The sequence below is a fragment of the Pipra filicauda genome, unplaced genomic scaffold, assembly GCF_003945595.2.
Source record: "Pipra filicauda isolate LSUMZ 115617 unplaced genomic scaffold, ASM394559v2 scaffold69_size3009148_pilon, whole genome shotgun sequence".
Taxonomy (NCBI): Eukaryota; Metazoa; Chordata; class Aves; order Passeriformes; family Pipridae; genus Pipra; species Pipra filicauda.
In genome coordinates, this window is record NW_024104864.1 from 2,411,699 (window position 1) to 2,429,910 (window position 18,212).

At 37.4% G+C, this 18,212-nt stretch overlaps 1 protein-coding gene across 1 annotated transcript in view; it reads right to left on the minus strand.

Annotated features, from left to right (window-relative positions):
• Positions 1-18,212, minus strand: part of MAN1A2 (mannosidase alpha class 1A member 2) — a 134,333-nt gene that overhangs the window by 98,741 nt on the left and 17,380 nt on the right. The window contains exon 2 of the mRNA XM_027730364.2: positions 6,329-6,584. Within this exon, the coding sequence (XP_027586165.1) occupies positions 6,329-6,584 (256 nt within the window). The remainder of the gene's footprint in view (positions 1-6,328; positions 6,585-18,212) is intronic.

The window sequence follows — 18,212 nt, forward strand, 5'->3', positions numbered from 1 at the left end:
CTGCTTACAAAACAGCTTGTTACTTCTCAACACTATAAACAGCCTCTTGAGTATCATCCAGAGACCATGAAAAAATACATTTTAATCACTTTTCTTCTTGGCACCTTCCTAGAAGTATTTCCAAAATTGCCTCCGCTAATATTAAATAAATGAACTTTCTACCTTCCCTTCTAAGAGGCAATATATTATAACTCTAATTTTAAAAGAGGATCAACGGAAACTTCTGCCAAAGGAAGTTCACCAGCAAAAGAACTCAAGTTAGAACATCCCCAGCTTCCCAGACAGGACCTTGTTCCTCAATTGTGCAAAGCATCCAAACTTAACAGTAACTCCTTCCACAAGTGTAGCAAGTGAATTTCAAGTTTGACTAGATGACCTTCAAAGGTTTCTTCCAACCCAAACTATCCTATGATTCTATGAACCTTAACCATGGCACCCATACTCCCCAGATGTCCATTTCACCTTTTGCTTAAATGTCTTTCTCCGCTTTTTCTTTTTATCAGAAATCTGTGACAAGCAGGATAACTAAAATTTTGCTGCCTTGAAAACAGCTTATCAGAAAGTAATAGGATACCGCCTTGCTATCCCATCTCATTAAACATAACAGCTTTTAAATTGCACAGGCAAATATGTTCTACAGCCAGCACCCTCAGTCACTTCATAAGTAGCTTGTCTGTGTGAACAACACACCTCCCTTGAGGTCAATTTAAAAAAAGTGCATTTAGAAGTAGCATTGCCTAATTACATGACTGCACATCTCAACAAATACAGAACAAGTAATAGAGTAAAAGCTCCAGAGAACTGATATTTTCCAGTCTCTTTGAAACCTAGAACATTATTATTTCACTCCTAAGTTTACTATGCGTACTTGCGTAACATTCTAGAGAAGCTTTCTTTCAGCTGACAGGCTTAGTCAACAAACATCATCCTACCACAAACTGCTTGAGGTTGGAAAGGACCTCTGGAGGGTATCTGGTCCAACCTCCCTGCTCAAGCAGGGTAATCTGGAACAAGCTGTCCAGGTCCATTTCCAGTCATCTTATAAGTATTTCCAAGGAGGGAGACTCCACAACCTCTACGGGCAACTAGTTCCAGTGCTTGGGTCACCCTCACAATAAACAATGTTTTATGATGTTCAGATGGAGCCTCTTGTGTTTCAATTTGTGCCCATTACCCTTGTGCCTGTCACTGTGAAAAGAGCCTGGCTCCATCCTCCTTGTACCCTCCCTTCAGCTATTTTATACACTGGTAAGATTCCTTCTCTCATCCAGGACAAACAGTCCCAGCTGTCTCCTCCTTTGCTCAGATGAGATGCTCCAGTCCCCTTAAGCATCTTTGTGGTTCTCTACCCTCTCCAGTATGCTCATGTCTCTCATACTGAGGAGCCCAAAACTGGACACACAACTCCATGTGTGGCCTTACTGGTGCTGAGTAGAGAGGAAGGATCACCTGCATGGGATTAGTACCATTATTGGGTGAAATACACTACTTTAGCCCGAAATGAATGCTGGCAGTAAGATAATACTATGACATGCTGAAAGTAAAGAAAACCTGAACCCTGACTAGGGTGAAAAAAATTACAAAATTTTCCTTATTTGACTGGGTAAAATTTAACTTCTAAAGGAAATAAAACTCATTACAGACTACAGAGCACTATGTAATGATTACATTTAAACTGTAGGGGAAAAAAATTAATATTCTGATCATTTAAAGGACATAATAATGAAAATTAAGTGCCAAAAATTCCAAGTGTTCAAGTAATTTATATCTAATTTAACTTGGAAAGGAAGTCAGTGACTTCCAAAAGATGAGTTTTTGTTCTTAATTTCTCTGCATTAACCACAACAAAAAGAGACACTTTAAAATCTTTTTGTGAGATTATACAATTTACTTCTACCATCTTAAAGAACATTTTCTACTTCCAACATTCTTCTTTTACATACTATAAAAGCCCACTGAAATATTAATAGAAAGCTAAAGTGTAGCAGCAATAATCTGAAAAGATTTTCAGATATGTTTGTTCTTAAAATACCAGTTAATTAAACACCATAGCATTTTTTAAAAGCCAGAACAGCAAGCTAATATACTACAAAGCACATATTGTAAGCAGGTGGAAAACCTTTTCTTCTTGAAGTTGTCATTGTGTATCTAAAATAATCAGCCAATTCATAAATACTGCTTATTGGAATAAATGAATAGTTTGTTAGAAGAAGACAGACAAATTTTGCAATTCTGTAAATTAGTTACACTTGAGAATACAATGTAACACTACATATAATTATCAGAACCAAAGACACAAAAAAAACCCCCAAGAAGATGCAGATTCTGCTCCCAGTTTATTTCACAACCTTAAGAAGGCTCCCTCTCTGTGCTCAGCAAGCATTGTTATTATAAAAAGCTTTCAAATGTTTTACAAAGCTCTCTTAAGAGCATTACACAATTTTTTTTCTTTTATATGCATTTTTTTGAAATCAAAGTAAGACTTTTTAAAATATTTAAGTACTGAGAAATCACTTTTTATACAGAGATCTGTTAAAAAAAAAGACTTTATCAAGCTGTTATTTGGAAAGAAAAATTGGTAATAAATTTTCTGCAAAAATAATAGAAACTAAATCCTCATTTGAAAATTTCCCAGCCTTTCTCACAACTGTAAAGACCCGTGTGTGGTACGTGTTCCATACTGTCCCCATCATTCAGCCTAATTCTACACAGTTTTCCACTATTTGATAAGAGGTGAAACAGGCTGAATAACATCATTAGTTTCATGCATTTAAACAGTCTAAAGCTGTTCTCTGAGAGTGAAGTTCCTCAAACATGCACCAGGACACTTTACAGTAAACCAAGGCATAGGTCAAATGCCTTCCTGGGACCCTCTGGAATTCCGAAGCCAGATATGCAGCCTTCAAAGAGCTAGGAGCTTCCCTGTGCTATTTTTTAAGCCTCAATCCGGGCACCTATAATGTCTTGCATGTCACAAATGCTATATGTGCTAGTTGCAGACCAGTGTTAAGAGAGATTGTCTCCTGAAACTTGTTCTTTTTTTTGCTAAGTCTCATAGAATTATAGAATCATAGAATCGACTGGGTTGGAAAAGACCTCCGAGATCATCGAGTCCAACCCTTGGTCCAAATCCAGTCCATTTACTAGATCATGGCACTCAGTGCCACGTCCAATCTGCGTTTAAAAATCTCCAGGCATGGTGAATCCACCACCTCTCTGGGCAGCCCATTCCAATGCCTGATTACTCTCTCTGTAAAGAATTTTCTCCTGATATCCAACTTAAATTTCCCCTGGCGGAGCTTAAGCCCGTGCCCCCTTGTCCTATTGCTGAGTGCCTGAGAGAAGAGACCAACCCCCACCTGGCTAGAACTTCCCTTCAGGTAGTTATCGACGGTGATGAGGTCACCTCTGAGCCTCCTCTTCTCCAGGCTAAACAACCCCAGCTCCCTCAGCCTCTCCCCATAGGACTTATGCTCCAGTCCCTTCACCAGCCTTGTTGCTCTTCTCTGGACCCGCTCCAGCACCTCAATGTCCTTTCTGAACTGAGGGGCCCAGAACTGAACACAATACTCAAGGTGTGGCCTCACCAATGCAGAGTACAGGGGAAGGATCACTTCCCTGCTCCTGCTGGCCACGCTATTTTTGATACAGGACAAGATCCCATTGGCCTTCTTGGCCACCTGGTCTCCATCTCATCTACCAAGACAATGTGTATTAGTCTATACTGGTTACATAAAACAGTGAGAGAGCAACTCAGTGATGAACATAACGTATTTCAAAATGCACTTCACGTCTCTGGAATCACTAAAGCCTTCTCTGAGACATCTGATGCTGCCAAAAACAGGTTTCAGGTAAAATATTATCCATCTGACACTGTCAATACATGTTTTATCTCCGCCACATTGTATTCATTGCAACATAGCAGATGCAAAATCCAGAAGAGGACCCAAAGGCCAAAAAAAATAACACTGTACCAACATGGGTTCCTCAGCATTATCATTTGACTGCTCTCCCTAGAAGACCTTCTGCCCCTGTATTTTATGTCTTCTCATATCTGCTGTAGAAGTGATAATCTGCTGCCCTGCATGAAAAAAAATTAAAAATTCTGGAAATCACCTGACACCAACAAGTACCAGTACTAACAAGATTGATTCAATGAAGGCAATTCACACAAAGACAAATTTCAGTCATACTAGTATGATCCTGGACTGTTCAAGCAAAGTGGTCACACAACTGAAGACTGCATAGTACAAAGGCATTATTATCCTAACTGAAGGACTTACCTACCCAATACATAGACCCACAAAAACCTTTTGTCTGGCTATGAAAAGCTACACCTCAGAAACCACAACAGTAGTCATCAACAAGTTATGCAACAGAAAAACAGATTGTCAGCGTGACTCACACGTAGGCCGATCACCAAAAAAAGGAGTAAGCCTTTTACAGCACGAGGTGTGTGGCAACTGCAGCTAAGGATCACCAGAACTATAACCTAGTGATCCTCACAAACTACCCTGAATTCCTTACAAATAGATATACCTTCAGGTTTAGATCAGCAAGAATTGTCCAAATTTTACTACTTATTCATGATGCCAAGAAAATTGCCATTCTGTATTAACCTATAGCTCATCATCTCCTCTCAGTCTACATTCTGACCAAACAACCTCAGAAATGTAAATATCAATTTTCAACCCTCCCTCCAATTCCAGGCTTGATCTAGAGGAACTTTGGTTGATAATTTCTTCCAGCTAGTTCTTCATTGTTACCTGTGTGCAGTAATTTTGCAGTTCTTGGTCAACTCAATTTTATTCCATCTATTAAATCCATCAGTGGTAAAAGTGTTTAACTACAGTAATCTGTAGTAAAAAATAAGAAGTGTTGACAACTACATGACCATACCCATTCACTGTTCATCTTCAGAGACATTTTGAAAAGCAAAATACCCTGTATATTCTTACCGAAAACGTTTGAAGACATAGGCTTGAAAAGCAGTAGAGCCTTTTCAAGTCCACAGTTCAGTGCTGTCCTTTGGGAAACAGCCCTAACCAAGCAGGGTAAAAGAGGTCCAATATTCCACACACAACTTCTCAGTCAGAAGTACTTCTGCAATAATCACTAACGGGCACATCTTGTGGGGAAGGATTTGCTACTTCAGAGATTCAAATTGTGATACAGCTCTGTAGTAACTACTACCAACAGTGATACGGCCCCACGCTGTATCTCTCATGTATCATAAGCAGTTGTTCATTACTCGGTAAGAGTGGATTCCATCTAGTTATCATTAATATTCAAATTAAAATTCCAGGTTGGGTGATCTACCCACAGCATGGCACACACTTCAACTACAACTCCTTCCTGTGACAAGGACAGGTGTATGACTGATCTCTGTTTGGTTCTATGAGCTAACTAAACTCAGATTAGAATTTAAAAGAAGATTCAGGTGATGTAAACACTTAGTGCTGTGGTCCTGGATGTTCTTTAATAACAGAGCCTGTGCTTGTCTAACTCTGGCTGAACCATTCCTGCTTGCTAACCCGATTTTTAGGCATAAAACTAATCAGATTGTACGAAAGGAAAAAGAAAAAAAAGGCCGTACGAGATTTCTGCCGTATTAGTTAGAAGTACAGACTCAGAAAAATGCCTGGCAATACTAATAGGAAATTGGCATTGCCAGGGCAAAACAGGGCAACAAATCTCATGGCCAATCGGGAGTGGAGAGGGTAAGACCAGAAACAGCAATTTCCATAGCATAAGCTGCCACAGAATCAAAAGCCTAAGCAAACATCTTAGTTTACGTCATTTACCTGTAAAACATTCAAGCTACTCAAATTAACTCATAAGGAAAAAAAGACCTTCTGCTAATACTTGAAAATTATTAAAAATAGTCATATGCTTTTCAAAATAAAACTTCAGTGTGTCTAAAAAATTATCTTTTCAATCTACTTTTTAAACTTTTAAAACTATCCTGTGATACAGTAACATAACCCATTCTTTGAAAGGAAACGGACAAAGTCATGCTCTACTTTAAAGATGCTCTTGTTACTGCTCCATGAGTCAACAACAAACTCACTTTGAACTCATACCACTAAGCTGAAGAAATCCTTAAAATAATTTTTATGTTGTTATCCAGTGAAATATTAACACTCCAACACAAGGAAAAAAGCAATAATGCTGATGCTCATTAATACCTGTGCACTTTTATCTTACTGTTTATTAAAAGATTTGTAGGCCTGTTTTTCTTTTCTTTTTAGTATAAATCATAGCAACTAAATGCCATACAAATAACTGCTATCAGATACAAGAACACAGAGGACCACATCATCTTTACCTCTTTAACTTTGTTCCTCTTCTCTCGGATATCCGGGTCTGCTGGTTCTCCACTGTTTATCCCTATTAGATTTGGTAAAGGAACAGGGGGCAGTGGTTTGCTGTCTTTCTTTTTCAATTCTTGCACTACTTTGTTCTTTTCTGTCTGAATCTCAGCTTGAATTTCATCACGTGATTTCTTCAATTTCTCCTTAGCCTCTTCCAGAGCCTTTTCATGATCTGCTCGGATCTTATTTCTCAGACGTTCCTCTTCTTCTCTAGAGACACAAATGCTAGTCAGCATCTCATTACTAAAAACATATTGCTTATAAACAAACTGCAGCTTCAAAACAGAATCCACATCCCCAGCTGGTTTACTCTAAGTAATTCCAATGATGCAGACAAGCTTACTGTATTATGTCAGTGCACAATCCTAAGCTATTTTTGCCATGAGCCCCAAAAGAACACCACACACATCAGCAACATTATTGTGGAAATATGTATCATAAGAGTTTTCTAGATTATGTCTCAGCACCTTTGCTTGTCCACTCAAGAATTTAGAGAGGAAAAGACCTACATCCTGTACTTCAAATACAGGATGTGTGCAGAGGCACATCTAGCAAACATTCCTTTTTTTTTTTTTTTGTTATAAATCAGAAGGTCTCTTCCTCACCTTCTGCACAATAAATAGATCGTACGCAACTTGCCAAGATCTGAAGTAAAGTAACCGCTACCAAAAAAAAGAAAAAAATCACAGCCACTTCTTTTATGACCAAACTCCACTGCAGTATGTTTTGTCTTGAATTCAGAACACATTATTCCAATCAGTACAGTCCTTAAACCCCAAAGGTTAAAAGCAGAATTAATTATAAAGCCATTTAGGAGCATAAGAGCTTTTAGTAAAACATGATTTTTAAATTCACTGTCAACAAAATCAACACCATCTTGGTTTTAAGCAGTATCTTACAATGTGATCTTTAATGATCAGATAAAGTTTTAAGATTCACACTCAAAACAAAGAGTGCTGGTTTAAAGCCTGGTTTAAACAAGAGATTATTCTAACAACAGACAAAAATGGTCCATTCCAGTTCTAAATTATTTCAAGGCATCAGAAAGATACACATGGATCTCTCAATATAGCACAACCTTTTCAAGCTTCTTTAAAATACAGAGTTGCCCAATGACTAATGTAAGTCAAAAAAAGTTGTAGGGATTTAAAACAAGCACTAGGTAAAAAATGCATTGTTACCCAAAGAGTACTTTATCAGCCCCTACATTTTTCTGAAGTGCTATTAGGTTTACATCTAAAATAAATTATAGCAGCATTATTACCTTCAATATTTCAGTACTAGAAATACAAAGCAACATTTTAATAGATGCGCCGACTGAAGGGCTTTTAAATGGAAGTTCTTCAGCCACTTTTCTCCAGTCACATCCATATTAAAACATTAACATCCCAAACATTAAAAAAGCAAAGGACTGAGCTCCTCAATTTGACTGTCAAATCCAAGCTCATTAATACTGTCAAACAGTATCAGTGTCTCTCTCCCTCAACCGAGGAGCAAAGAAACAACCTTCAAAGTGGCAAAACGCTATTATAAAAAGAGAAAACACAAGTAATGCCATTTAGGATAACTTTTACTTCTACTATGACCCACTTATATGGGGAAATAACTTCCCTGTATTCCTGCAAAAGCTACTCACATTTCGGTGTGGCAGTAAATGTGCTCAATTTTCAATAACAAAAACAGATGAAAATTCCTACCACCTGAAAGATTTGAAACCTTGGGAAACTTTTCCAAGGCTAGCAGAGGGCTCTGTGTAAGATGCAGTTAGAGAGAATGAGGTCGCCAGAACAAGACATCCTTCCCACACCAAGAGACATGTTCTCACCAAGAGACAGCAGCTGTACAGGAGCCAAAGGGAGGGCTGACGAAGAATGAGAAATCAGAAGTGTTACTGAACGGTTAAGAATCAAAATAATTCAGTCTGGGAATAATGTATTTTGGAGGTACACTTCTCATATTCAAAACTCGGTTTCTGGAGGCAAGTGACAGTCTTTATTTTCTGACCAAATTTACTAACATTTTCTTACTAAATACTAGAATTCTTTTGCAAAGCATCAACCATCACTGAAATGCTTGAACTTTTCGAAAAAAAATGGTAACAATTTATCTCAGACCTTAATAAAAATATGTTCAAGGTATAGTCACACAACCCTAATTTGAAGATGCTTTACAATGAGTGTGCTTTATTGATAAATAAAAATGCTTTCGGTAAACCCCACAGTTAACTTGCATGTCCCCAAATACAATTCCCCTAAGTGAAAAAGATTAAGGAAGTTTTAGTAGCTACAGTGACTCTGACTCACTGGAATGAGTCACTGGTGATGTGCTTTGTGCACCTTCACAATTTTGCACCATCAAGATCAAGTGCCAGGAAGATTTCGCTTTTACCTTTATTTTGAATTTTCAGTCCCAGGTGCTGCATACAACAGTAATAATAAAAGCTCCATAACTCTACCAACTTCATCGATTCAAATAATTTGAATCATCTAGATTCAAACTGCATGAAACAGCCATAAATCGGAAAACAAGTTTTGAACTTACATCTGCCTACACTGCAGACACCACTGCATAAATATACAAAAGCTGTTGATTTCTCCAGCAATATAATCCAATTAGAGTCATTAAGGAGGTTTGAATGACAGTCTGCTTTCCTTCAGTCAACCAGAATAAAACACACAGAGACTCAATAGAGATGAAAAATTCTAGCGCTAACTGTATGATCAGCTCAAAGCCTTCCTTCCAGGAAGTGACATTTTGAGATAAACATAAGAAAACAGTAAGATGAAGAGAAAGGTCAACAGGTATTTGAGGGAGTTTACAGGAGATAGTACAAGAGCTTCTTCTGCAGACACATACTCTCAGTGCAATTACCAATGATGGACAGCAGGAACTACAAGATATGTCATATTCTATGTGCCAGCTGAAGACATATTTTACCAAATATATTCATGAACACGGCTCTAATGGAAGAAAAATCACACTCCTAAAATCAATACCACATGTTTCTTCTGAGTTCTTAAGCAACAAGAACTAAGTGAAAATACAGAATAAAGTTAATGAGAAGACTGGATATGTGTGAGCAGCTGACACCCCCTCAAGTCACCAACAAGCTCCTCAGCCAGCATAAGAAAGGGTAAGCAGCAGTTTAATACATGTAGATAGCACTACATTCAAATTCTCAGAGTTAAAGAGACCTCAGAAAGAATCAATCTAAAAATATAAGATTGGAAAGAATCCCAGCATAAACACATATACCAAAACGTGTCAAACTGTTTCCGTATCCCACCCCCGCTTCTAAGCAACATAAGTAAACTTAAAATTTAGAGTATTTGAGCAAATCTTCAAAAACCTTATCTAATAGAAAGCTGCTTTCTTCTAGTCATCCCAAAAGCTTATTCAAAAGTCTCAAAACAGAGATTCAAGTACCATAAAACTACAGCAGAAGCTACTTTAAAACAAGCAATGCTATTAAAAGAACCTGTGATTAGACTATTTTTGCCAGTAAGAACCATAAATAGATCTAATAATTACAATCTGAAATTCGAAACAGGTGCAAGTATTTTAAACAATCACTGCAATTAACTAATGCAGCTGCTTATGCAGGAACACTGAACACTCTCAAAGTGTCCAAAAACTGTCCAAATATCATTTGGAAAAGACCACAAATTATAATGCTTGATAAGCAAATCACTAACCAAAACTTAATGTGCTTTAATTATGTACACAGTAGTGAGCCTTCTGAACAGCTTCACTTGCCAAGACAATGACTTTAAACCAAGTCTTTCCTATCTGCTGTGACACAGCATGCTCTTTAGAAAGTGAACTGCAAAAAAAATCTGTAAAAATGTTTTCAAATTTCTTTGTAAGATTCAAGATAAAAAAAGAAAATAAAAATTAGAATGGAGTCAAGAAAAGCAAACTGGCCACCAGCAACTGTTCTCTCCACTAAAAAAGCAAACCACTGGCTCACTATAGCAAAAGGACATCCAGTTTATTATCATTTGGAGTTTCAGCAAGTGGATAGGCAAGAACTGTTAAAGCACATAAATATTTGTGTAAGCCTGTCATTCAGAAACAACCTCCTATGTGGAAATTCTAAACTTTTACCCTTTGGTCAAGTTTGATCTTCAACCAGAGGCTTTCAGAGACAGTAAAACAAAAAAACAGGCACTAATTAAAAAAAAAAAAAAAAAAAAAAAAAAAAAAAAAAAAAAAAAAAAAAAAAAAAAACTAAATCTTTGAGAGTCAGTGCCTAAAAAACATTTCACACATTAACTACAAATGTTGTTTTTACTCCAATCTTGCAGCATACACGATTTTATAATACCTACAACCTCATCGTGTCCTCCCAGCATATGGAGAATGTAAATTCACAACATACAAGGACATACAAGTCTATATATCTCACGACTGGAGAGATATACTGCCCCTTACATGAAGAGAGTCTGAAGGAGAAAGAACTGGAAAAAAGGAGCAGTTGTGTTGGTTTTTCTCCTTGCTGGATGGCTGCATTGCTCTCTATTGTCAAGTGTGTACAGAGGAGGAGGCTTGATTATTTTTTCCCATGTTTGGTTTTCATCATGGTCATCCTGCAGAAATAACCACTTTCCTCCCAATTTGCTGGGCTGCTCTGAGGCAGCAGAAAATATGCTCAGGAAGGAGTACCAGATCTGTATATGACTGTGACAGCTAAAGGGGCAAGCTCCACCACTGTTAACAGTGAGACTGCTACTTACCATTTCTCTTTCAAGGTTGTATTTATTTTACTGAAGTTTTTTTCCTCAGGTAATGAACTTAATCAGAGATCACTGGTTAGAAAGGAATGTTTTTATCAGAAAATAAGTGAATCCTGCAGGACTGAAGGTAACTTAAGTGTATCAAAAACATTGTGTCAAAGTATTGGTTATAAAGATTTTCCAACCAGACTTTTAAGAATAATCTTGTGCATGTTTGCAAGGGAATATGTTGTCCCAAAATCCTCTCTCTGACACAGTGTTCGTCCAAAACACAGTTTCTAAATATGTTTTCACCTTTGCTTAAAATACTCTTGCAGATGGAAACAGCTTGAAACTTTAGCACAGGCAAAGTAGATAGGTGATAACTTAGTAGTAAAAAATTTTTGTTATTTAAAAAAGAAGACCAAAAGTCAAACTGTTCTTTGTTGATGTTCTAAACTATTTTAAGAACATTATGATTCTATTTATCTGCAAACATCCTACCTGATCACTGTTTTAGTTAAGACAGTAATACCTACACGTAATACACGTGCTATAGTTACTTGTGCATGTATGTACTGGTGGCCTAGGAATAGCCAAAATGCAGAATATTCCCATTTCAATCCTTCTCCCTTATGGGAGACAACAGTTCATTATGACATCAGAAGGGAACAGATCTAATTCACTTTGAAAAATTATTGTTAAACTTTTCCAGATACAGAAAACCTGTGGAAAGGGACCTGGGAGTCCTGGTCAACATCACGTTGAATATGAGTGGAAGCGCCCTTGCAGCCAGGAGAGCCAACCGTGTCCTGGGGGCATCAGGCAAAGCATCACCAGCCTGTCAGCTGTGTCAGGGGAGGTTTAGGTTAGATATTAGGAAAAGGTTCTTCAGCAGAGGGTGGTCAGGCACTGAAACAGGCTCCCCCAGAAAGTGGATGTTCAAGAGGTGTTTGGACAACACTCTCAGGCACACGGTGTGATTCCTGGGGTTGTCCTGTGCAGGACCAGGAGTGGACTCAATGAACCTTTGCCGGTCCTTTCCAACCCAAGATACTCTATAATTCTATGATTCATAGCCCAGAAAATTAAACCAAATAATAGATTCCTTGAGTGGTTTCTTTTCAACAAAAATGACAGTAGAATTTATTTCTAGCAAGTGATTAGATTTGCATGTGAACATGAGTAATGCTCCTCAAACATAAGGAACGTGAGATAAGAGTCCTTATTCAACTCCTATCCCTCTCCATTCAGTTTCAGTTTGCCTTTTGACCTTTTTCATGTTCCTATTTCCTGCCTTTCTTTACTATTATTTGTACCAACTTAGGCTAGTTTGCTTCCTTGGTCTTCTACAAAGGCAGGGCCACCACACTGAAAGCCAGTCCTCCTCACTTGCATCATTTGACTTATTTGGACCATGCTAGGGAGAAGCGAGAACTAATGCACTGACACAGGCACTCTCCTTCAATACTAAATACCCCCTCCTAAAGTTCCTGTAGACCTCCTCCAAATAAAACTTCCTTCCACTTCTGTGAAATCATGTCCCTAATTGATCTCTTTTGCAGCCAAATCTTAGACCAAGACTCTGGGCTGTCAGCCAGATTGGTCTCTAAATCTCTCATCTCTATCGTAGAAGCTCACTGATTCTGTTTCAGATCTGCTCTCTTGTCTAAACCAAAACCTCAGCCTCTGACATGTCTTTGTAGATAGTTAGGTGTCACCTTCAAGCCAAATGTAATTTAACTTTTAATCTTCTTTCCACATCTTTTGTTCAGCAATGGAAACTTTTCCATTGCCCAGATTGCCAGTGTCTGCGCATTCTTTCTGCTTAGTTTCCATGTGTTTTAAATTCAGTCTTTCTTAACCCATAGTTATAAGCCCTCAGAGCTTGATCTTGTTCCTTTCATACAGCAATTCACCTAGGAAGACAATCCACTTAACTACTGGCATCCTTAGACTGCCTTTCTGTACTTTTTTTTCCCTTCAACTTTAACTCATTATATGTATTTTTTTAGACAATTGAAAAACATGGCTACTTCCAGATGTCCAGTATGTTAAATTCATGGATTTCCATCCTGGTCATTAAAGATGACCAGCTGCTGCTTGTTAATCCTTTGCTGTCTCTTCCCAATTGTTTTCCTTTGTCTCATAATTAAGGTATGGCCTTTGGAAGCTGCTCTGGAATGAGGACAAGCAAAATCCTTGGGGAAACATATTTAGAGAGAATTTCAAAAACACAGATTGAGTGGGCACACAGAACTTGCAGAAGAGAGTGGAGAGTTGAAGCACATCCCTTACACATGAAGACCAAGTCCTCTGCAAAACTGCAAGTCAAAAAGAGCCTGAGTATTCCCAGGTATCTTTTATAAGATTTTGGAACATAGCTAGGATCTTCGTGAATCATCATATGGAAATACTTCATTAATAAAGAGCATGAACATATGAGACATCTCTTTTTTTCTTTCATAACCACCATAAAAAGAAAACGTACCTTCCAGTTAAGAATAAAACAATACAGATTACGCGATCAAATGTGGAACATGTATAACCTTTGATGGAACAAAAAAAAAAAACAAACCAACAAAACAAAACCTATGCAGGTGAGGGATCATCCTTTGGAAATTATTTGCTTCTGATGTTATGAATGTTGACATGAACAGAATTGGTAAAACTTATCTTGAGAATCTGTCAAGTGCTGTGGCCATTAGCAAAGGCATTTTTTCTTCACCTCTGTAGCAGCCACATTATTCCAAGCACCAATGCAAAAAAATGAGAAGGGTGCCAAGCTCAAGTCAGTGACTTCCTTGGGACCTGGAAGCACTGTCATAACTGCTACAGTCAGCTTAAGTTTTACCAGTGAAGAAAAGCAGATGTTTTCTACAAACACTCCTACAGCTGCACTTACACCAGCAGTAGGAATTTCTCAATGCTAAGAAGGGTCACTAGAGACTGCACAAATATTTTAAGCTTACTGTAACTATGAAACTAAGAAGTTTCACGTATCAGCTGAAACAGATTTTAAGAAGAATCAGATCAACATACTTTTTAAGACTACAACAGCAATGAAAGCAATTTTCACTAGTGAGGAGCAAATAAAACAAATTACACAAGTTTTCAACTGTATACAAGTAAACTCATTCAGTTTTTAGTGTCTTAATGTCATTCAGGTACAAAACCACTTCATTAGAAAAAGCAAAAAGTTCAACAATGTAGAGTTTTCAATCACTACAGCTCTATCAAACACACCTCATTTAGATCTGTTTCGCTTACACAACGTAAAACAGAATACAACTACATTTGCCTCAAGGCACTAACACAATCAAAAACAGGCATTATTTCAGATTTTTTGATGATTAAAGAAACTTGAGTTAACATCTGCAGCTAATTACATCTGTGCAGAATACTTAGCCTCTGCAGAACAAAGTCTTAAATCTGATTGTCAAAGTACTTACAATACTAATACAGAGGGAAAAGAAATTTATCTTTTAGGAATCCAGTTTACTTCTAAAAAGGTACTCTGAAAAGCCTAAGTCCTACTAAAACTTCAGGAAATTTAGGATCTCTTCACATTCTATCAAGAAAACTGAACGAGAAGAAGGGTGCTACCTGCCCTGTGCAAAATGATTTTAAATAGCTTCCTGTCTCCTAACACCATACTGACTGGAACATCAGATCTTCCTTTCCAACTAGTATCCCAATGAGATAGACTTTATTTATTTAAAAGTAATAAAGATGAAAGAATGTCACAAGAAACAGGAGTGACAAACACATATAGACTATAGGAATAAGAAACAGAAAAAGAAATCAGTACTGAACAAGTGAATTGGGTAGGATAAAAAGTTAACAACTCTTCATCTGGAAATCTAAGGTTTATTTTGATGTGGGATTCAAACAGCACCAAAAAATAGTAGGATAATCCTAATTCAAAACTTCAGAACCCCACTACGATTAACAATGTCAAACCACAGAATTTTCTACTACAAACCATTCTAAGTCATTGGAAACACTGCTGTTGTACAAATTTAAACATGTACATAGCAATGTATTTAAACTCAACTCACCGCGGTCAATTCTAATACAGCACAAACCACCATCTTGCATATTATATAATTTATTGATATAAAAGACAGATTGATCAAGGTAGAATAATACTTAGCTGGTCCTATGATACTGAGAAAGCAATGAACTGAGTCCTCATGCAAGAACAACGTGTCATCTTTGTGTCTTATTAAAGAAGGAATTTTTATAAATAAGTACATTTACATATAGGACAAAGCAGACCCATTGATGTTGGTGGTGCAGATCAGATACTGAAGCATAGGCTCAAGCAGAAATAAAAAGAACCAGAGCACTCCCACATACAGCATCAAGCTCTTAAATATTATTTCTAGTCTACTGCTACTGCCCAAAACTAAGTTTCCAATAGGAAAAAAAAAAACAAAAAACAAAAAACAACAAAGAGTCAAACTCATCAACAGAAGCCAGGAAGGAAAATAAGAGTGGTACATTCTATGATTTGGCATATATCACAAAAGTTGCTGCAGAGTCTGAAGCATCAAAGCTCATCTTCCTCAAAGGTCACCATGCTACAATCTTTACAAACATTCCTTATTTTTCTTTATTCTATACATAACTGAATATTTGCAAATTCGTGTTTTTCACAATGATAAACAAAGCTGCTTTGATAGTAGTTTTCCTGGGGAAAAGCTGATAACTTAGCCACCCAATATGAAACAGAATCCTAAAATTAGCCAGACTTCAACAGCTAATTTTAAATTAAAAAAAACAGATTCAAACACCTGAAAACCAAGAATATTACTGGTTTCTGCTACACCTTAATTCTTACCCTTTTGAGCACTGCAGCCCCTCAAATTGCATGTGAAACTACTATACTACTTAACATTTGAACATTCTTTGAAAAGTTTGTTTTCTCTAAAATATAACGCTTACATATTTTTTTACCTAAAGAAAATTAATCATTTTGTACCATTTTGTACAACACCAGTAAGTATTTTAGTATATGCTCTACAGAGGCTTGTACTACATCTTAAGCACTACACTACTCACTTGCCACTCCTTTATCCTCTGTACCAACTACACTGCGTAAGAGTTGTGCCAAGATGGGATGCTGGGTTCATAACCTTAGACTTGTACAGGAATTTTGGGATTAGGTGGGGACAAAAACAAGAATGAAGTCCAGAGGAGTTCTTCCCAGAGGAAGAAAAAAGTTCCTGGAGGCATGCAGAAAATCTTCAGGAGTAGTAGAAAGGACCCAAATAGCCTCCAGAAACTGAACCAGTTTTGAGTAGGAGCCTTAGCTAGTTGAAAAATTCCTTTCTCCTCTGCATATACACATGTTAAAGGAATTTCTCAGCACATTTCTTGATTACAGCACGCCCTTACTCAGGCAGTTCGGCCCAAAAAGAGAACAGGTGATATTTGTTTGACTAATAAGCTATGAAGAGTTTTCTAACATTTCACCTGACACAGAGAAACAGCAATATATGAGAGAATGTTTAAGCAAAAGAGAAACAGGATTCTACCTGTTTATGTTCGTAAGATATAGCTTGAAAACTCTCCTCCAGGAGCTATCAAAAGCTTGTGGAAATCACTGCGTAAGAATAGCACATATCACAGAGAAAGCTGCATTTACTCCTTGCAATTGGAAGTGCTTAATACAAATGTTTTAAGTACTTAATATAACACAATAGCCTCATTCTCCACAGGTGGTAGGACAGATGATGCTTCTGTGGCATTCTACATAGACATAAATTTGTTCTGAAATGAAAGAACAGGAGGGGACATACTTGAGAAGAATTTGGCCAAAAAGCCCCACATTAAACATGTGATTCCAGGAAGATCAATAACAGAAGGAAGGAAACTCCTGGTCTACTTTTGGTTTGAAAAAAAAACGACAAAAAACCAAGCAAACCATTAAACAGACCAAGAAAACGTTTCAAGCAACACAATCAACAAGCAAACAACTCTATCAACCAACTTTTGACTTTATTTTGTTAAGAACAGGGCTTGAAAGCATTTAGTTTCAAACAACAATCAGAAAAAAAAGTTAAACATCAACTGTGAGCAGTAACATCTTTCTGACTTTTAAAAGTATCAAATAAGCAACCTTAAGAACAGAGCCTGAAACAACAGAAAATAGGCTGTCAAAAGACATTTGCTGTGTAGAATTGTCATGGGGTAAGGGAGTGTTTTTTAATGAAACTAAGAAGCAATCACTAAAAATTATGACAATCATTTTAACATCCTAGTGTTTCAAAATGGTAATGCTGGAGCTTTTCATCCATAAGAGGATCCACCATTCGAGCTAATGGCAGGAAGCTGTCATCCTCTATCAGTTACTATGTAGGTAAACAACAGAGGAAGAAAAGAATACCTTGACAGGGTTTCACACATATCAGCTTACAGCAGAAAAAAAAAAAAAAAAAAGACTCCAGCTACAGTTTCACATTAGATTTAAGTTGACTAATACCCAGTTACTGCCAAGTAAAAGGTCTCAACAGTAATAAGGCAAGGATCCGATGGAAACTGAGGACTACTGTATAAATATGCAGTGAGATAAACAAACTGATGGGACATCCCAAACAACATTTAGAGCACAGATCACCAATGCATGCACAAGCCATGGCAGGTTAAGCTTTGGGAAATTTTTCTGACAAACTCACAGGGAACCCATCTGCAGACACAACTTCCAGCTGGAGAAGCGATGACACTGCCTTCACTGAGGCAGAGAAGTCCACCTGTGTGGGCTGGTAAGAAAATATCCCTGAGTAATTATGAGTTGCACACCATCAGCAGGGGTTCCCTCTGCTCATCACCAGCCAGAGACTGCAAAGGAACACAGCTTCCCTGGCATTGACACAGAGACACTTGTGACTAGAAAATTAACAGTTCTTTAGAAACAAGCCAGCTAGTGCATGAAGGATGCTTGTATATCCCATACATGCTTTATTAGGTTAAAAACTGATTGCAGCATTAATTGTAGCATTAAAAAATGACTGCAGCATTAATAGCATGATCAATTGTAATAGTCTAAATACTGGGTTTTGTAATAAAGGATATTATAACTCTATATGCCTTATGTTGGTCACCATCTCTGTGCAAA